The 17163-nt window shown below is 41.4% G+C and overlaps 1 protein-coding gene and 1 long non-coding RNA gene across 4 annotated transcripts in view; one reads left to right on the forward strand and one right to left on the reverse strand.

Moving 5' to 3' along the window:
- Positions 1-4235: 4235 nt before the first annotated feature.
- Positions 4236-6752, reverse strand: LOC120312581. 2 transcript variants are annotated; one of them, XR_005557922.1, is made up of 3 exons: positions 6588-6752; positions 6071-6138; positions 4236-5775 (listed from the first exon to the last, which is right to left on the reverse strand). It is a non-coding gene; the product is annotated as an uncharacterized LOC120312581 (long non-coding RNA). The 2 variants fall into 2 exon arrangements; XR_005557921.1 differs by having other exon boundaries at positions 4236-6138.
- Positions 6753-7283: 531 nt separating this feature from the next.
- The window catches only part of CDYL2 (chromodomain Y like 2), a 40177-nt gene continuing 30297 nt past the window's right edge, over positions 7284-17163 (forward strand). Inside the window, exon 1 of one of the 2 annotated variants that reach the window (XM_039353469.1) lies at positions 7284-7443. In XM_039353469.1, coding sequence (XP_039209403.1) covers positions 7420-7443 — 24 coding nt within the window. In that variant the 5' untranslated portion in view covers positions 7284-7419. The remainder of the gene's footprint in view (positions 7444-17163) is intronic. The other variant, XM_039353470.1, reaches the window with a different exon arrangement.

Below are 17163 nucleotides of genomic sequence, written 5' to 3' on the forward strand. Positions count from 1 at the left end.
GCTAAGAGTGTTGAGAGGACCCTTTAGTTAAATGATCTGACCAGTTCTTTCTACATTCGGTAGTTCCTAGGAGTTCTTCTTAAGTTCCCAAAGGTGCTTTTTCAAAAGGCAACTGGACTTTGTTTTTCCTTCAAGATGTTTCACTTCTCATCCAAAAAGCTTCTTCAGTTCTGAAGAATTTTCTGAAGAACTGAAGAAGCTTCTAGTATGAGAAGCAAAATGTCTTCAAAGTAAAACACAAAACATTCAATTTAAGGCTCAAAATACACAACCAAATAATATCTACACTTTCCAGTTGCCTTTTGAAAAGCACCTTTGGGACAATTATGACTTAGATAACCGAGAATCTCCATAGATATTCTTCTTAAAGTCTTTTTTTCTAGCAAACTCTCGTTGTCTCCCCTTACCGAGGATCTGTAAGGAACAGGGGAAAGTTGGGAATAAAGAAAGGTCAGCAAAGAGAAATCACTCAACAGACCTTCACTCAACAGTGCTACCTTAGAGACAGTAAAGTTTCTGGTGGCACGTTGACATATTGTAGATGATAGAAGTTTCCACACAGCATGGAGGAAGACTTGTGTCATCTTATGAGCTAGGGATGGGCAAACTGTGAGCATCTGGAGGTTGCAGAAGTTCTACATTGCTTGGAAGCACACCCAATGGTGAGGAAAGCTGAAAGTTGCAGATCAGCATCTGCAAGGCCGCAGTTATGCACCCTACCACATTTTTTTGTTCCTAGAGCATCCTGTTGTCAATCCTAAAATTGCACCCTTGGCCTGTGTTAAGTTTTGGTTCAGTACAATTCCTCTTTCATGGTGTTTGATTTTCTCCCATCAGATATTGATCTCATGCTGTATCCTGTCCTCAAACCTTTAAAATGAAGAGCAGTTATTTGTTTAAAATAGAAATAAAGACATGGCAGAAAAGGATATTTTTCTTTTCATTTTCACAGTCACCCGTTTTATAGCTGAGCATTGCAGGAATCATCAGTTCTTCAGCTTTGGGAGGGATTAAGGAATCTGAATGCTCTTGACGATTCACCAACACAAACACCAAGGGTAGCCTAATGTTCCTTGAGCTTTCCTTTCTTGTAGGCAATTTAAAGTATAAAAATGAATGGGCAGAGGAGGCACAGAAAGTCACCGAATTAAATTTTCTGGCGACTTAATGATATATACATGTTCAAATACAAATATCTGTCCTGGATTAATTTACTAGATCACAGTTCTAGCAAGAACAAAGGCACAATAGTTATTAAGCCATAGTTTTATGATTAATAAATAAAAGGTATAATACAGCTGAGAAGAGAACAACAGGAATTAAAAGTGTGTTTGCTCAACTTCTAGCAATAAAATAATTCTAATCATTTTGCAGGGTTCAACTGCCTGTGCAGGATACTTCATAAAATTGGTTCTTCCATTAAGTACCACCATTCAGAGCCTTGGCAAGCTTTACGAAAAAAGTGGCATCATTTTCTATTTTACATACATCCCTACTGCATTTAGGAAATTACTTGCAAAAGCACACTATGCAATCAGAATCAGCATGAGGGAGCTGTCAGGGAGCAGACTAAATCAGAAACGATCCGGCTTTAAATTGCCGCTTACACATGAATCATTCTGAATAAATTTTAGGTCACCTGATTTCTTAACCAATGGGCAACTCTCACAAGATTGTTGTGAGTAGCAGTGTGCAAAGGTTTGAAATCTGAGACATTTCAGTGTGAAACACTCAAAGTGGGGTTCAAAATTGCTGCTTCCAATTTGGAAACGGACTGTTCCATCCGTTTTCAGGCATGCTTCAAGGTCAACATGATCCAGTTTCAAGCTCAAAACATCTTTTTACAAACTCAAAACACTTCTAGAACGGTGAGGACAAGCTGTTGTGAATTCAAAAGCAGTATTTCAAGTCTGAAATATTTCAAATATAAAAATGTTTTGCATACCACTAATTGTGGGGATGAAATGAATAGAGCTCTTTGTACTAGCCTATGCATCTGGATGAAAGGTAGGAGATAAATATGATTAATAGATACATCATACACAATATTTGCTAGGGAAATTAAATTGGGCCTTTAGAGGAAAAATCAATAGAATTGAGGTAGATGTGAGGAAAAAGGAGAATTTTTCTAACATCTTACAAAGGTTATTATTATAACTCTACAGCTGGAAGTCTTGACAGCCTTATTACAAAACAATATACTGGGGTTGTGGTCAAACATATGTCCACTTATCAGAAGCAAAGCCTGCTTATTTATGTTTGCTTGCATATTTATTAGAATTACATCTCAACATTCCTCTAGATTTGGATAAGGTACAGCCACACAATAGTATTTTAACTCTACAACAGCTATAAACACCAAATTGCTTAGGAAAACATTTTGACTAGCATAGGTGCCGCCTTATGTGAACCGAAAATAAATAATGCAGGCATTTTATTTGCCTATTTTTTTACTTTCTTTAAATTTGCATTTTCAAGTTTATATTTTGAATAATTAGTCTTTCTGGACAGAGTGTTATTACATGGTGGACATTGTGATAATGATGGTGACGGTGGGGATGATGAGGACACCTCAAAAACTGGAGATGGCCTATCACTATACACCTTTCAGATTACAAAAATGAATAAAACCATTGCATTTTAAAATGTGTGTCATAGCCATAATAAAATCATTATTGCAAACCGAAGCCATAAAGCAACTACTCTTAGACCAATAAACGTCATGTCTTAAAAGCCACTTCGTTTTTAATCCCTGAGACTAAAATACGAATATCACCATGGTTGAAAAAAGCCACTAATAGACATAGCCATTCCTGACTATTCCATTTGTCTGTGGAGATTCATGTATTGATTAATATTGAAGATTAATTTTATTAGATTGGGTACTGGATCTCTGTCATGGTAGTATTCCAGCGTAATTGTTCAGAAATGGAAATTTTGAATAAACAGTCATTAGTAAACCAAAGCTGGGACGGGTATTCAAAGATTGGTCTCCAAGGCTATGTGAGTAACTTATGGTGGATAGAGGCTGTGCACAAAATGCAAATTCACATGTACTTTGGCACATTTATATCCCACCTTTCAGCTTTAAAGTTTCTAAAATGAGCTTAGGAGAGTAATGTTAACCAGTCAACTGTCCATAAGCTTCTAATTTAAAGAGGGAAAAAGAGAGGAAAGGAAAAGGAGATGGTCTATTCCCCAGTTCTTAATAGTTTATGGTTTCTATGATCCTCAACTATGATGAAAACAGCCTTCCCAAGGTAGACCAATGAAACCACCACTTATAGGATAATTGGTCTTCTATCTTCTTTTCACAAGGTTGGGGGGGTCTCAAGAACATCTAAGAAGAAAGTCCAGCAGCATCTGATTGGACTCAGATATTTTCTTTGATGCCATGCCCACCCTGTAGTTAACAGTTCTCCCAAGACTGATGATCCTGAACCTATCTGCCTTTCGAAAGATTCTCAAGACCTGGCTTGTTCCCCAGGCACTGACTCAAGAGGTATTATCCATTCTGGTTGATTTTGGTTGGATGAAGTTGACCTGGGTGCCATATTTGATTTAAATATATATTTATATCCTGCTTATTTTTATAAATCACTCAGGGCGGTGAACATACCCAATACTCCTTCCTCCTCCTATTTTTTCCACAACATCAACACTATGAGGTGGGGTGGATTGAGAGAGAGAGAGAGAGAGAGACCCCAGCCCAAGGTTACCCAATTGACTTTTAGGTTAAGGCTGGCCTAGAACTCACCATCTCCTGGTTTCTAGTCTAGTACCTTAACCACTAGATCAAACTGACTATGTTTGTTTTCCATGTATATTTCTTTTTAAAGTTTTCTTACCTTTGAGTTTTTTGAGTTTGTTTTTAATGTTTACTTGGGTTGTTATGCACTGTTCTTCTTTATGTACCCTTTCCTGAGTTGCGTATCAATTGGACAACAATATTAAATCAGTTTAATAAGTAAATGAATAAAATAGATGAATGCTACCACCACTCATTTCTCTCTTTGTAAGCCATGTTGAGTCTACTGGTTTCAGTATATACACCAAATAATTTTTTTAATAACAAAATAAATTGGGACTTGAAAAGTCAGTCTGAGTTTTCAATCTGCTTAGTCTGCTATCTATTGATGGAAGACAAGAGAAGGCAAGGGAAAAATAAGTGTTAATTTAGCTTGGATGCTTTAGCCTTAATGCAACGAGTGTTGTACAGAAAAAAAATCCATCTGTTTTACTTAACTATTTCAGTTTAATATAAGACATTTTGTGGGATCCTTGGTGTTCTCTGAGCTTAGTTGTTTTCTTGCAAACATATCGTCCAAGTAAGTAACATCATCAGCGCTAGAAAGAAATTTTGTTTTTGAATATTCTTTCAAAGGAGAAGAGCTTTTCAGTAAAATTCTTGTGGGTGTTCTAGGGTGCTTTTGCACAAACTTGATTATGAGGTGCAAAGAGTAGATTGTATATGAAAATCCTTTTTTTCACAAAGTGGTCTCCATAGGAATCTATAGTTCAGATACTACTATTACTATTAATAGAAATATTTATACGTTAAATACAGTCCCAGTTATATTGATGGAATCCAAAAAACTGGAGGAGAACTCATTGGAACTTTAGAAGAGCCCAACTTTTCAAGCAAAGTAGTCATCTGATGTTGTTTTTACATTCTTTGCTTCAGCAGTGAGGTGGGAAGGATTCCAAAATAGTTTTAGCATCATCCAGAAAGGTGATGGAATCAACTTTTTATGAAATCTGAAGGAATTTCATTGCAGAAAAGGCAACCATCTTTTGGCCATCTCCATGGCTTGAATTACTAAACTAGGGATTGCTATTCACTTGACACATTTATTTAACGACACTGATTTAAGGCATTCTCTTCTTGTCGTTTGGATCATTTCTATCGGCTGGATTTATGATGCACAAAATCATCAAGCAGCAGATGAGAATATGCTTTTCTTTTGAGTTAGTGAAACATTTCAAGGACTTGACAGAGTACATGTATATGTGTAAGTGTGAATGAAGTAGTTGAGTTTCAGGAAGGAAAGACAAGCATCTACGTGGAGGTCTTCTACTTCAACTCCCTGCTCAAGCAGGAGACTTTAAGCCATTCTGGACAAATGGCTGTCCAATCTTTTCTTGAGAAATTTTAGCATCCACAACTTCTGGAGGCAAGCCATTCCACTGATTAATTGTTCCGTCAGGAAATTTCTCCTCAATTCTAGGTTGGCTCTCTTCTAAAGATCTTCCATCCGTCACTTCTTCTTCTGCCCTCAAGTCTTTGGAGAATAGGTTGACCCTGTTTTCTGTGATGGCCCCTCAAGTACTGGAAAACTGCTATCATATCACTCCTTGTCCTTCTCTTCTCTAGTTCCATCAATCGTTCATTATAAAGTTTAGCTTCTAGACCTCTTGTCATCTTTGTTGCTCTTCTTTGCACTCTTTCTAGGGTCCCAACATCTTTTTTTGTATCGTGGTGACCAGAACTAAATGCAGTATTCCAAGTGTGGTCATAGGTGGGATATCGATGTCCCAAATGTGAAAAAGTTTTAACCCAAGGCTGAGGCATACATTTGGCCTGGAAAAAATTCCAAGATCAATTGATCAAACTGTCCTTAGAACATTTGAGAGAAATTGCAGCTGGTTACAAAAATCATTAGTCAGGGTGGTCACCAGGTTAGAAAGTAACTGCTGTGAGGGAGCTGAGCAGGTTCATTCTTCAAAAGAAGTGGGAATAAGATAGCACTCTCCAAAAATCTGAAGGGATGTCACCTAGAAGATGATCCAGAAGTAGAAAAATTGCCTTAAAGTAGAATCTGGCTGAATGTTTGAAAGCTTTCTAGCGATTTATGGTTAGAACAGTGTTTCTCAACCTTGACAACTTTAAAATGGGTGGACTTCAACTCCCAAAATTCCTTCAGGGGAAGTTGGACTCTGTCTAGGTGTACACTCTGGTTTCTGATTCCAGGTCACACCAGGTAAGGCTTATTATGAAATTGGGAAGAGTTCCTCCTGACTAATTGGGACCAAACTAAGGGAGACCATCCAGCAGGTTGCTCTGGCTTACATTTCTGTTGATTGGAGATGCTTCAAGCAGACTTGGCCTCCATTTCATTTCCCACCATGCTCCTGAAACTGCAGAGGGAAGGCCCACAAGATACCACCTGGAGCCTGGATAACGCACATCCTTCTGAAATGGCAGGAATCCCCACTTTCACCTCCCACAGATCTTCTACACCAGGGGTCCCCAACCCCGGTCCGTGGACCAGTACGGGGCCACGGCATGCCAGCAACAGGGCTGCACAAATAAGCAAGGCCCCATCCGCGGGATGCAGGCAGCACACAAAACCACACACCCTTGGGTCCTTGGAAAAAACCTCTCTCCACGGAACCGGTCCCTGGTGCCCGAAAGATTGGGGACCTCTGTTCTACACCATAAGAGAAGATCTTGAGGAAGAAGGGAGGGGAACCCCAGCCCACCTCCCATCTGAACAACAACAAAAAAGCCAACCCTTCACCCACAGCCAGTGGCACTGGAGTCTGAGCGTGGATGGCTCCAAGTGGCTCCTCTCCTGAATACCCACCCCAAGACTGCAGCAGACTTTCTCTCCTCCTCTTCCTCCTCGCAGGTGCCAAGCCGAGCTTAGGCTGGGGGGGGGGAAAGGGGGGAGAGCAATAGCATCCGGAAAGAGACCCTTTGCAGACCCGGCAGACTTGCAGCACCCCCCCTCCCCGAAAAAAAAAAAAAAGCAAGCCAGCAAACCCAACCAGCTGCGTGGGGGCAAGTCAGGCTCCCCCTGGACCGGGCGTCCGAAGTGGCCCCCAGCTGCGGGGGAGGGTGGGGGGCTTGGCCCGGGGGCGTCGTCGAGGGCTGCGAGAGAACCCGCCTCCCTTTTCATCCCGTCGCCCCCACCCACCCGCTCGTGTCGCCTGGGCTGGGGGGGGGGGGGAGGTTCCTGAAAGCAGAGGCTCACTCGCGCGCAGCCACGCGCGCGCGCGGGCGCGGGGGCGCGCCTTCTACCCTCCCTGGCTCACACACGGCGCCGCCGGAGCGCTGCTCTCTGCTTCCCCGCCGCCGCCGCCGCCGCCGGTGCTCCCGGTTACGCCAGCCAGCCTGCCTGCCTGCCTGCCTGCCTGCCGCCTCTCACCCTCTGCCTTCGCCTCCGATTCTGCGCACAGGAGCCCCAAAGCCTGTCATTCTGCACGGCGGCACAGTTGTTGTTGGGTGTTTTTTTTTTTTTCCCCGCTCGGGTCGGCGAGCGAGTGGGGGGAAACACACACACACGCGCGCACACACACACACACACACACAGAGAGAGAGAGAGAGAGAGGCACAGGCACGCGAGCAAGCCCACGCAGAGCCAGCCGCGGCGAGGAGAGGGGCGCGCGAGGAGCCCCGCTGCCCCCCAGCCCAGCATGGCTTCGGGGGACCTTTACGAGGTACGCCGCCCCGGCGGAGCTTGGCCGGGCTTCTCCCGGGGGCAGCCAGCCGGCCACGGGAGACGGGCAAGGAGGGAGGCAGGCGGGCGGGCAAGGAGGGAGGCAGCCGGGGCGGCTCTTCCGCGGGGTCTCTCGTCGGAGTTGCCGGAGGAAGCGGGGAGGCGAAGGCAGAGCCAGGCGCCGCCGTCGCCGTCGCCGCCGGGGCTTGAGCCGGAGGGGAGGGAGCGAGGGAGCCCTCCCCTCCCTCTGCTGCTTCCCCCACTTCCCATCGGGGGAGGTTGGGGAGGGCGAGCGGGGGACAGGCGCTCGGGGGAGCTGGGGCTCCCTGGACCGAGCGCTTTCCCTGGGCGGAAAAGTCCAGGTAAAGTGGCCGAAAAAGGAAGAAGCTGCGGCTGGCCGAAGTCTTGGCCGGCACCAAACTCTGCTTCTCCTCTTCCTCCTCCTCCTCCTCTTCTGGGGGGCTGCTGCAAGGCAAGGAGGATGGGAGGGGTTGATTGGGTGGGAGGAGCTACAAAGGTACAGATGCATGCTGGGTGTTCTGGGTTTTTTCCCCCCTCCCCTTCCCTCCCCTAGGAGGGGGCTTGGGTTGCAAGGAGTGGGGTCCCAGGTTGGCAGTAGTGGCTGGGGTCTCCGAAAAGAGGGCTGGTGGGGTTGGATTTGAGTGGCAGAAGACCACCAAGGGGATGGCTTTGATTGACTCTGTGGTGCTGAAGGCTAAGCTGGACTTAGTGGGTTTCTTTCCAGTGTAGGAGAAATGCAAAGGCAGGAATCATCTGTTGTTATGAAAGGTACTAGATTATCTATGGCTAGATTGGGTCAGTTGTTCATGCATGTTCAAGCCTTTGTAGACCCTATCTTTGACATGTCTGTTGATAGAAGGGCATATTTGTAGCTCAGGACTGAACTGTGGGGTCCTTGAAGCTCTCTGAGCTTGGTGGTGTTTTTCAACCTTATCGTGCCTTTCTTTGGGATCAGCCTTGGACTCGCTACGATTGCCACCTCATGTGCCGTAGGTACACCCACATCCCCGCCAAAATGTCCTGCCATTATGTCTGGGGCCACTTCCAGAGCTCACGTGTGGCTGCATTTTTCTCTTGAAGTACCATCGCCCTTGGCCTTCTAGCTCAGGGTTGTCAAACTCACAACGTCACGTGATGTGTTGTGACGCGACTTTTTCCCCGTTGCCGGAACTGGGGCGGGCGCGGTTTCGGCATGACACATCCGGCCCGTGGGCCGGCAGTTTGACAACCGTGTTCTAGCTCATCTTATGGCCTAGTTTACCTCACCAAGGGAAATTTCAGAGAAGAGGCAACAGATGTTCCATAACATATAATTACATTAAATACTATAGTATCATTTGGGGTAGTCTTCTCCAAATTTTCCACAATGAAAGAGAGACTTCATTCATTTGGTATTTCAGATAACATTTTTATTTGTAGCCAATTATTGGATCAATTACTTGTTAATATTTTACTTGTGATCAATCCCAGTTGGAAGTTTAGGTCATATTTTCTATTCAACCCGTGAGAAATGACTAATGTGTTTATAATTCTATGGTTAAATAGCCTATTTGATTGCGGCAATTACTATTACATCAAATAATTATTCTTTATCAAAGAAGTAATCTGTGTCAAAGATGACAACTGATATTAAATATGATTGTAAAGCAGATCATTGTCTCAATCAAATATCATCCTGCATACATCTATACATTTCCTTCACATTGTCTTTTAGTAATGAACAACAATATGCAGAGTACAGGAAGAGTAGCAGATAATAAATGAAAGAAATTAAAGACATAAAACTAAAAAAAAAGAAAAGTAAATATAACTACCTTAGTTTACACCAGGGGTAGGCAACCTTGGCTCTTTTATGACTCGTGGACTTCAACTCCCAGAATTCCTGAGCCAGCATGGCTCAGCTTGGAAACCTCTCTTTCCCCTCAGTGTGGCTGGTTCAGGAATTCTGGGAGTTGAAGTCCACCAGTCATAAAAGAGCCAAGGTTGCCTACTCCTGGTTTACACCAACATCATTCACTGTAACCCTCCATATCTTTCTTCTATTGCAATCCATTCTTAATTCCACCCTGTCTATACATTGATTTATCCACTGCATTTTTTTTTCTTTAAAATCACCAACTTCATCCTACGACTGATTCCTTGGCTTTTAACTCTTCCATCAATTCCCTTTCCTATATCAAAGTGATCTGTGCTTCAAATCAATCAGGTTCTCACCCAACAACATGGCAGCGTCCACCTATAAAATTATACATGCGTGTATGGCCCTACCAAAAATATTTTCAAGTCCACACAATTATTCTGTATGTTTATCCGTAAATACATTAAACCACTAAGAGGATGCCATGTCATTATCTTCCCGCCCTGAAACTGTTATTAAGTATTCTATTTATTCTCCCAAGTCTTTATTTACATTGTATACCTACTATATCATATTCAGCAACCAGTCCCCAGACAAAACATTCCATAATTCAAGCCTATTTACTTTATCATATGCTTTTTTAAAAAAAAATCAAATACCATACTAAGTACAGTAATAGTATTTGATGTTAATTGGTTGTGGGAAGCCTGATGGGCACTGAAAACTAGGAGTGCCAAACAAACCAGGTGACTTACCACATGACCCTTTGTTTTGGCCACTTTCTAGCTGTCCTTTTTCCTGTCAGCACAGCTGATTTCCTGTCCGCCCTCTGCGACCGTCCCCCTCTTCCTTTTGCAGTGACCTGCCCAGCACAGCCAACTTCCTGTCCGCCCTCTGCGTCTGTCCCCCTCTTTTGCAGCGTGCTTAATACCAAAGAAACCACGAGGAGAACATTTTCATATCAAATGCATCTAGTTTTGAAGCAGTCAAATACCAAGGTACCACTGTACACTAAATTTTCTCAGATCCATTTATTCCTTAGTGACCTCCCCCAAAGTGGAAACCCTTTCTTCCTACTACCCACCTAGCATAAAACTACGTTGTACTTCCCAATTTTACTCATTCTCATCTGTTTTACCTTCAGGATTCTGCCAAGCAGCTTCTCAGGCAAATGTAACAGATTTATTTTCCTGTTGGTTCTTTGTTTACGCTTTGTTAACACTCTTAGCATTGAGGAACAATAACAGTGAACTTTCCAGTTAGACATAAATGCAGTTATCACATATGCATTAAACAAGTGGTAGAAACACTCCAGACAATAGCCTCCATATTTTTAACATTTCTCCAGTTATGTTATAATTATTTATTAATTTTATTTGCCGCCCATCTCACCACAAGGCAACCATACTTGCAGTCTTTTCATTTCTTGCTGCATTCTTTCATCATTTTTGCTGAACATTATTACCGTTTCATTCTTCATCATACCTCTCTAATTCCTGTAGAAAACCTGACAATATTTCCTCCAGCATTCACTCATTTTGCTTTTGTCTCAAATCATTTAATCACTTCCTTGTTTACCGCTTTGCTCACTTACATTTTTTAAAATATTCATGATTTTTTTTCTCTATTTTTATTTTATTCAATACAAGGTTCAAGTACAAAACTCCAAAGAGGACAAAAAAGAAAAAAACACACAAACAATTAAGCTATTAAGAAAAAGGTGAATCAACCTCCCCCAACAGATATAGACATATTATCCCCCTAATTGAATGCTCATTAATACATTACTACAAAAATTTATTTACATTTTCTCTACCTCTTTAGGCTTATCTGTTTCTTACTTTCCTTGACATTATTTGTAGCTATTTTCTTCTACCTGCTTATTATGCATTATCTTTCTTCCTCTTATTTTTTCAGTAATCATTCTCTTACACATATTTGGCTCCGGGTATCACTGTGAATCAGTTACACTCACATCTTTTCATTTCACTGCTGCTTACAAGCTGGTTCTTAGAAGGGTAGAACCATTTAGTCTGCATCGTTCTGTCTTTTAAGAAGTGAAAGAGTTGCTTTTCTTCCTAAATTTCTTAGAGTATAATAAGGTTGATGTTTGTGGCTGGGGGAGGATACCCAAACATCATGATGATGGTGATGGTGATGGTGATGATAATGATGATAACAACTGCTTTAAACTTAATGTAAACCGCTTTAAACTTGATTGTAAAAAAAATTGATTTTTGTAACAGAATTGTCCAAGTCTGTCTTACCCAATTCAGTTGTTTCAGCTACTAACTTTCAGTTTTAATTCCAACGTAACTTCTGTGCACCTCATCCCATATTTAACAGGGGGCATGCACAAGTGCATTGACGTGCCTATCATCCCTGTCACATTTTAGTTTTTTTCATTTTGTTGGTTCAGATTTGTAATTTTTGTTTGATGAATAAATTTAAAAATGATGAAGATGGTGGTAGTGGTGGTGAAGATTGGAGGAGAATGACCGGAGACTTGAACATTTGGTCTGACTTTTCTCTCCTCTTGTTTTTACTTATTTTTGTCCCAAGCATCCCTGGAAAATCACACCCTTTTTATTTGGTGTGATTGTTGTCTTGGAAATGCTGGGTGCTGCAAACAGGCGCTCAGGGGTATAGATGTGATCTGTAGGCCACTGTTGTAGAGGTGGGGTCCTTGGTGCTCTCCGAGCTGGCTTGTTTTCTTGCAGACGTTTCATTACTGAACTAGGTAACTTCATCAACAACATGATGATGTTACCTAGTTAGGGTAATGAAACGTCTGCAAGAAAACAAGCAAGCTCAGAGAGCACCAAGGACCCCTCATGTCAACCCTGAGCTACAGATATTCTCCTTCATTGTTGTAGATCTCGCTGCCTTTTGACAAACTTCTGAGCTCCATCAGGCTGAGATAGTGGTGGAGTCAAATCATTGTCATCTTTTGCTTCCCCCAAAAAATATTCTATCTAGGAAAAGATCCAGCTGGATCCATCCATCAGCCAAAGAAAAAAATGATTCAGAAGATTGGATGGCTGGCTGGTTGGTTTCCCCTCTCTTTGCTGACTATCCAGAAGGACATTTGGGATATTTGAGATAAGGCTTTTGTTGTGAACATTTTTATGGAGGATGACATCTGTCTCAACACTTCTTCTACTTCTTTTGGCTTTGAAAATGAATCCATCCATAGAAGGAAGGAAGGGGTGACAAAGCAAGGAATTGTTCTTCTAGAACAGTGGTTCTCAACCTTTCTAATGCCGCGACCCCATAATACAGTTCCCCATGTTGTCGTGACCCCCAACCACTTATACATCACCGGGTGCCAGGGGCGTGGCCAAAGAAAAGGGGGAAAAAATGGCGGACAGCCTTGTTTGGCGACCCCCGTGAAATGGTCGTTCGACCCCAAATGGGGTCCCGACCCACAGGTTGAGAACCACTGTTCTAGAATCAGTAAATACTGTTAGTCCTGAGACTACAAAACTGAAAGGAAACGTGTTCAGTTTCTTTGCATCAGTGAGTGGATTTAGGACCACAGGTTGTATATATGTGTGTAAAGTTGTTTCTCTTTGGCAGCACAGATGTATGGAATTCCCTGTCCTCTGAAAATCCAATTAGCTCTTACCTTGTGAGGCCTCAGGAAATTCTTAAAAACAGAATTGTTTAAGAGGACTTGTGTTCTGTAGAAGTTTTCATCTACTCTTACTGCTTTCTTGGTGGTTGGTTGATGTTTTTTATTTGTGGCTTAATTTCGCCTGATGTAATTGCATCTTGCAGGTTTTAGGGTTATAACTGGAACCCATCAAGAGGCTCTTGGTTGCAGTCAACAAGAAATCAATTAATCAACCAATCGTCTAAAAACAAATAATTTAAAATTTGCGTGATTGAAAGGTAAATAGTGTATTCAGTGCAATAAAGCTTCAAATAAGTATAGTCGACATAATAAATCTTCAGTCCAAAATTCAGCTAAACTCAATGCTTTTGTAGTCCTTATAGAATTGTGACATTGCTAAAAAGTAAGTTGAAAATTACTTAAACTAAGGATTAGCTGCTTTTTGCAGTAATCTTTCAAGCTGAGTTAGTGCCCTCCCACTCAAAAAAAGAAAGGAAAAAAAAGAAAAAAGAAAGAAAGAAAAACAATACAAATAGTCAAAAATCACACAAGCTCGTGAGGTTTCATGAGGTTTGCTATCTTCTGCTGAAATTTCCTGAGATTTCGCCATGAAATTTGTGGCAATAGTTTAATTAATTTATGTTATGAGATTCGGTTTTGAGGTTTCAATGGACCCAACCAGGAGAGTTTTACTGCTGTGCATTACCCCTATGATCAGCTTCTGCTTAAACCAAGAATGGGTATTTAACAAGGATGATGAAATGCTAGTCAGCTTGTTTTTCTGAGAGCTGTCGCCTTTCTTTTTAAAATGTATCAATTTATACTTGAGAGAACCCATTATCTTTCCTCAAGACCTTGAAAAAAACCCTTTGAGGTTTGACTGTTTGTACATTTAATCAGCAAATAAAGTTATAAATCAAGCCGTTCATAGTGTTTTCAGAAGATCTTTATAAGAGCCCTGGTGGCACAGGGGTTGGAATGCAGAACTGCAGGCTACTCTTGCTGACTGCTGGCTGCCAACAGTTTGGCAGTTCGATCCTGACCGGCTCAAGGTTGACTCAGCCTTCCATCTTTCCAAGGTGGGTAAAATGAGGACCCAGATTGTTGGGGACAATATGCTGACTCTGTAAACCACTTAGAGAGGGCTGTGAAGCACCATGAAGTGGTATATAAGTCTAAGTGCTATTGCTATTTTACTGCCAGTGCTAGTTAAAAAGAGAAGACTGTCCTAGCTCCAGTTAGGAGCTAGGAAACAGGGATGAGCATGCAATGCAGTGGACCAAGTATGGTGCTTCCCCAGATGTGTTGGACCAGATGTATTGGCTTGCAGGCTCAGATGACTACAAGTATAGCTCCATAAGAACTGAAGGATGCTACAGTGAGAAAAGCTGAGCTAGGAAAACGAGAAAAATATTCTGGACTGAAGATCTGCAGGAGACTGAATTAGAAACTAGCATAAGGTTAACTGGGGCAAAACCTGGAACTCCTTCCAGTGAGTGTGTACCTATGGAGTTGTTGATGCTCTCTGAGCTTGGTTGCTTGCTTGCAGATGTTTCAGAGTGGCAGACTCACTCCTCTTGGGGAATTGGGACTGAATAGGAAGCAGGAGCTCACCAATTGTTAGAGGTGAGAAAAAATATTTCCAAAGCTAAATTTTTTGTTGTTGTTTGGTCACTAAGTCATCTTCACAACCCCATGAGCCAAAGCATGCCAGGCCACCCTGTCCTCTCCTTTCTCACTGAGTCTGCCCAAATTCATGTTCATTGCATCCATGACATTATCTAACCATCTCATCCATTGCCAACCCCTTGTTATTTGGCCTTCCATCATTTCTACCTTCAGAGATTTCTTCCAATGAGTCCTCTCTTCTCATTAGGTAGCCAAAGTATTTAAGCTTCAGCTTCCGTAGCTGTCCTTCCAAGGAACAATCAGATTGATTTCCTTTAGGACTGACTGATTTGATCTTGCAGGCCAAGGGATTCTCAAGTCTTCTCCAACACCACAATTTGAAAGCATCAATTCTTTGGCACTCAGCCTTCCTTATGGTCCAACTCTCACAGCCGCAGCTTTCAATATTGGTCCATAATGTAACATGTAATAGCCGCAGAGCTAGTTAAGATCATGTTAGGCTGCATAGTAGAAGCGTTTTCAAATCACAAGAAGTAATCATTTCACCCTGTTAGATCTTTGCCAGTTTCTACATTGAGTACTGTCTCCAATATTTTAAGCAAGTTCCAGAGAAGCTTGAAAATATAGAAGGACTGGCAACAAGGATGATCCAAGGGCAAGAAATGAAAAGCTTTGAAGAGAGATTGAGGGAGCTTGTTATGTTTCACCTTGGAAAAAAAAAAAATGAGGCTGGAAGTGGAAGGAATCTTCAGTTCCTCTGTCACCCAGAAAAAGGCATCTTCTTCTCTTATCATCCCAGGATGTAGGACATGGAATCATTGTCTTAATGTTCATTTTCCAGCTCAACGTTAGGAAAAACATAGCAGCAGTTGGCCATTGGACTCAACTCTTACAGGAGTTGTAGACTTTCCATTACTAGATAATTTCAAGCAACACTAGACAGCCATCTATTGAGGGTATTTTAACTTGGATCTCTGTGTTGAGGTTGGATTAAATGACTTCAAAGGTGCCTTTCTACAGTCTGATGAAGCCTTGAACTCCTTGAAGGATTGTCTCTTTCCATGTGAATATCATGTCCTTTCAGGTCAACTGTTCTACATCCCTTATATAGATCTTTAATTCAAAGATAGGTAGGTGGGACCATGTGAGAAATCTCCCTTGTCCCACTTGGTTACAAGTCCCTGTCCCAATTCAGTAAGCTTCCTCATTCAATTGGCAGTTAGCAAAGACATTTCCTTTTAGAAAGGGAGTTAGTTCAGTTCGTGTTTGATATCTTGACTTTGACTCTTTGTCCTCTTTCAGCTACTGCTTTTAATTGAACAGTTTGGTGTCAAGATTGGTTAGTTTTTTCACATAGTTTGTAAAGCTAGTTAGAGTGACTTTTTTTTTTAGATGGAAAAAGGTGGGGTAAAAAAATAATCTTAATGGAATAAAAGACCGCAGAGTTGAAAAGAATCAGAATTTAGTTTGAATCCAGATTAGAAAGTTGGGATGTACAAGAAAGTCTTGGTCAATTTGGATTTGGTTCTCTGCTACATAGTAAAAATCATAGGAGATCTTAGCAAATAACTCCTTTCTCATCTAATATACCAGTGATGGCTACCAAGTTGGTGGAACAATTACACAGAAGGTTTTCCATTGCTGAACTGAACAGTATCTGATCGTGGTAGGAGGAAGTAGGAGGCGTCCTCGCTGAAAAGCAGCTTTGTAATTGATGTGGAGAGATAGAAATATTTATTTTTGCATTAATCTACATTGTTCCATATGAACAATGTGGAATATTAGTTCCACCCCATTGTTAATAAAGATTCAAAAGTCTATGTAAACTTGACTTGGGACTTTCTCTGGAACACAAATTGCAAATTCAAAAAGGAAGTCAGTGTTCAATTAAGACCAAGAGTCAGGAAACATGCGAGGAGGGGTTTTTCCCCATTTTTTTTTAGTTTCAGAGATATCTCTAACACAGTTTTCTTAACATTTCTCACAATATTTTTGCTTTTGTTTGAAAACCACAAAATGTTGTTCTTGTGCCCTTTTATTCTTCTTTTTTGTGCTCATAGATTGCTTATACACAAACAAACACATAGACACACGTTGCACAATAAAAACCGTAACATATAAATATGAAATGATGACTTGCGGTGGGACATGGCTATGGAATTAATTAATGCTGAGGCATGTCCTACTTCTAAATTGTAAAATAATCAAAATTAGTCCCTTTTTTTAATCAAAAGGAGGATTGTGAAAAGAAGAGCTATGGAAAATTCTTTTGTCCATTCATTAGCTTTTTAACAGTGTAGCATATTCACAGGTTATTTATTTACTTATTAAAAGGATTTATACGACCACCCATCTTAAGCGAGTCTGAGTGGCTCACCATAATAAGAAAACTAATAAATAAAACAATTATAAAACAATAAAAACAATGAAACAATAACTTGCTTCTCTCTTCCTATTGTTATTCATTATACTGGGGAGAAGTCAACGTTGTATCTATTTATAACATAAGGATCTTGGTAGTGTCAACCTTTTTTTAATAAAATGTGAATTGCTCATTATTTTGAAGAGCATAAGAATAATCAGAAGTTAATAACCAA

Source organism: Crotalus tigris, unplaced genomic scaffold, assembly GCF_016545835.1.
Source record: "Crotalus tigris isolate CLP2741 ecotype Arizona unplaced genomic scaffold, ASM1654583v1 scf7180000018525.42219311030:4301911, whole genome shotgun sequence".
NCBI lineage: Eukaryota > Metazoa > Chordata > Lepidosauria > Squamata > Viperidae > Crotalus > Crotalus tigris.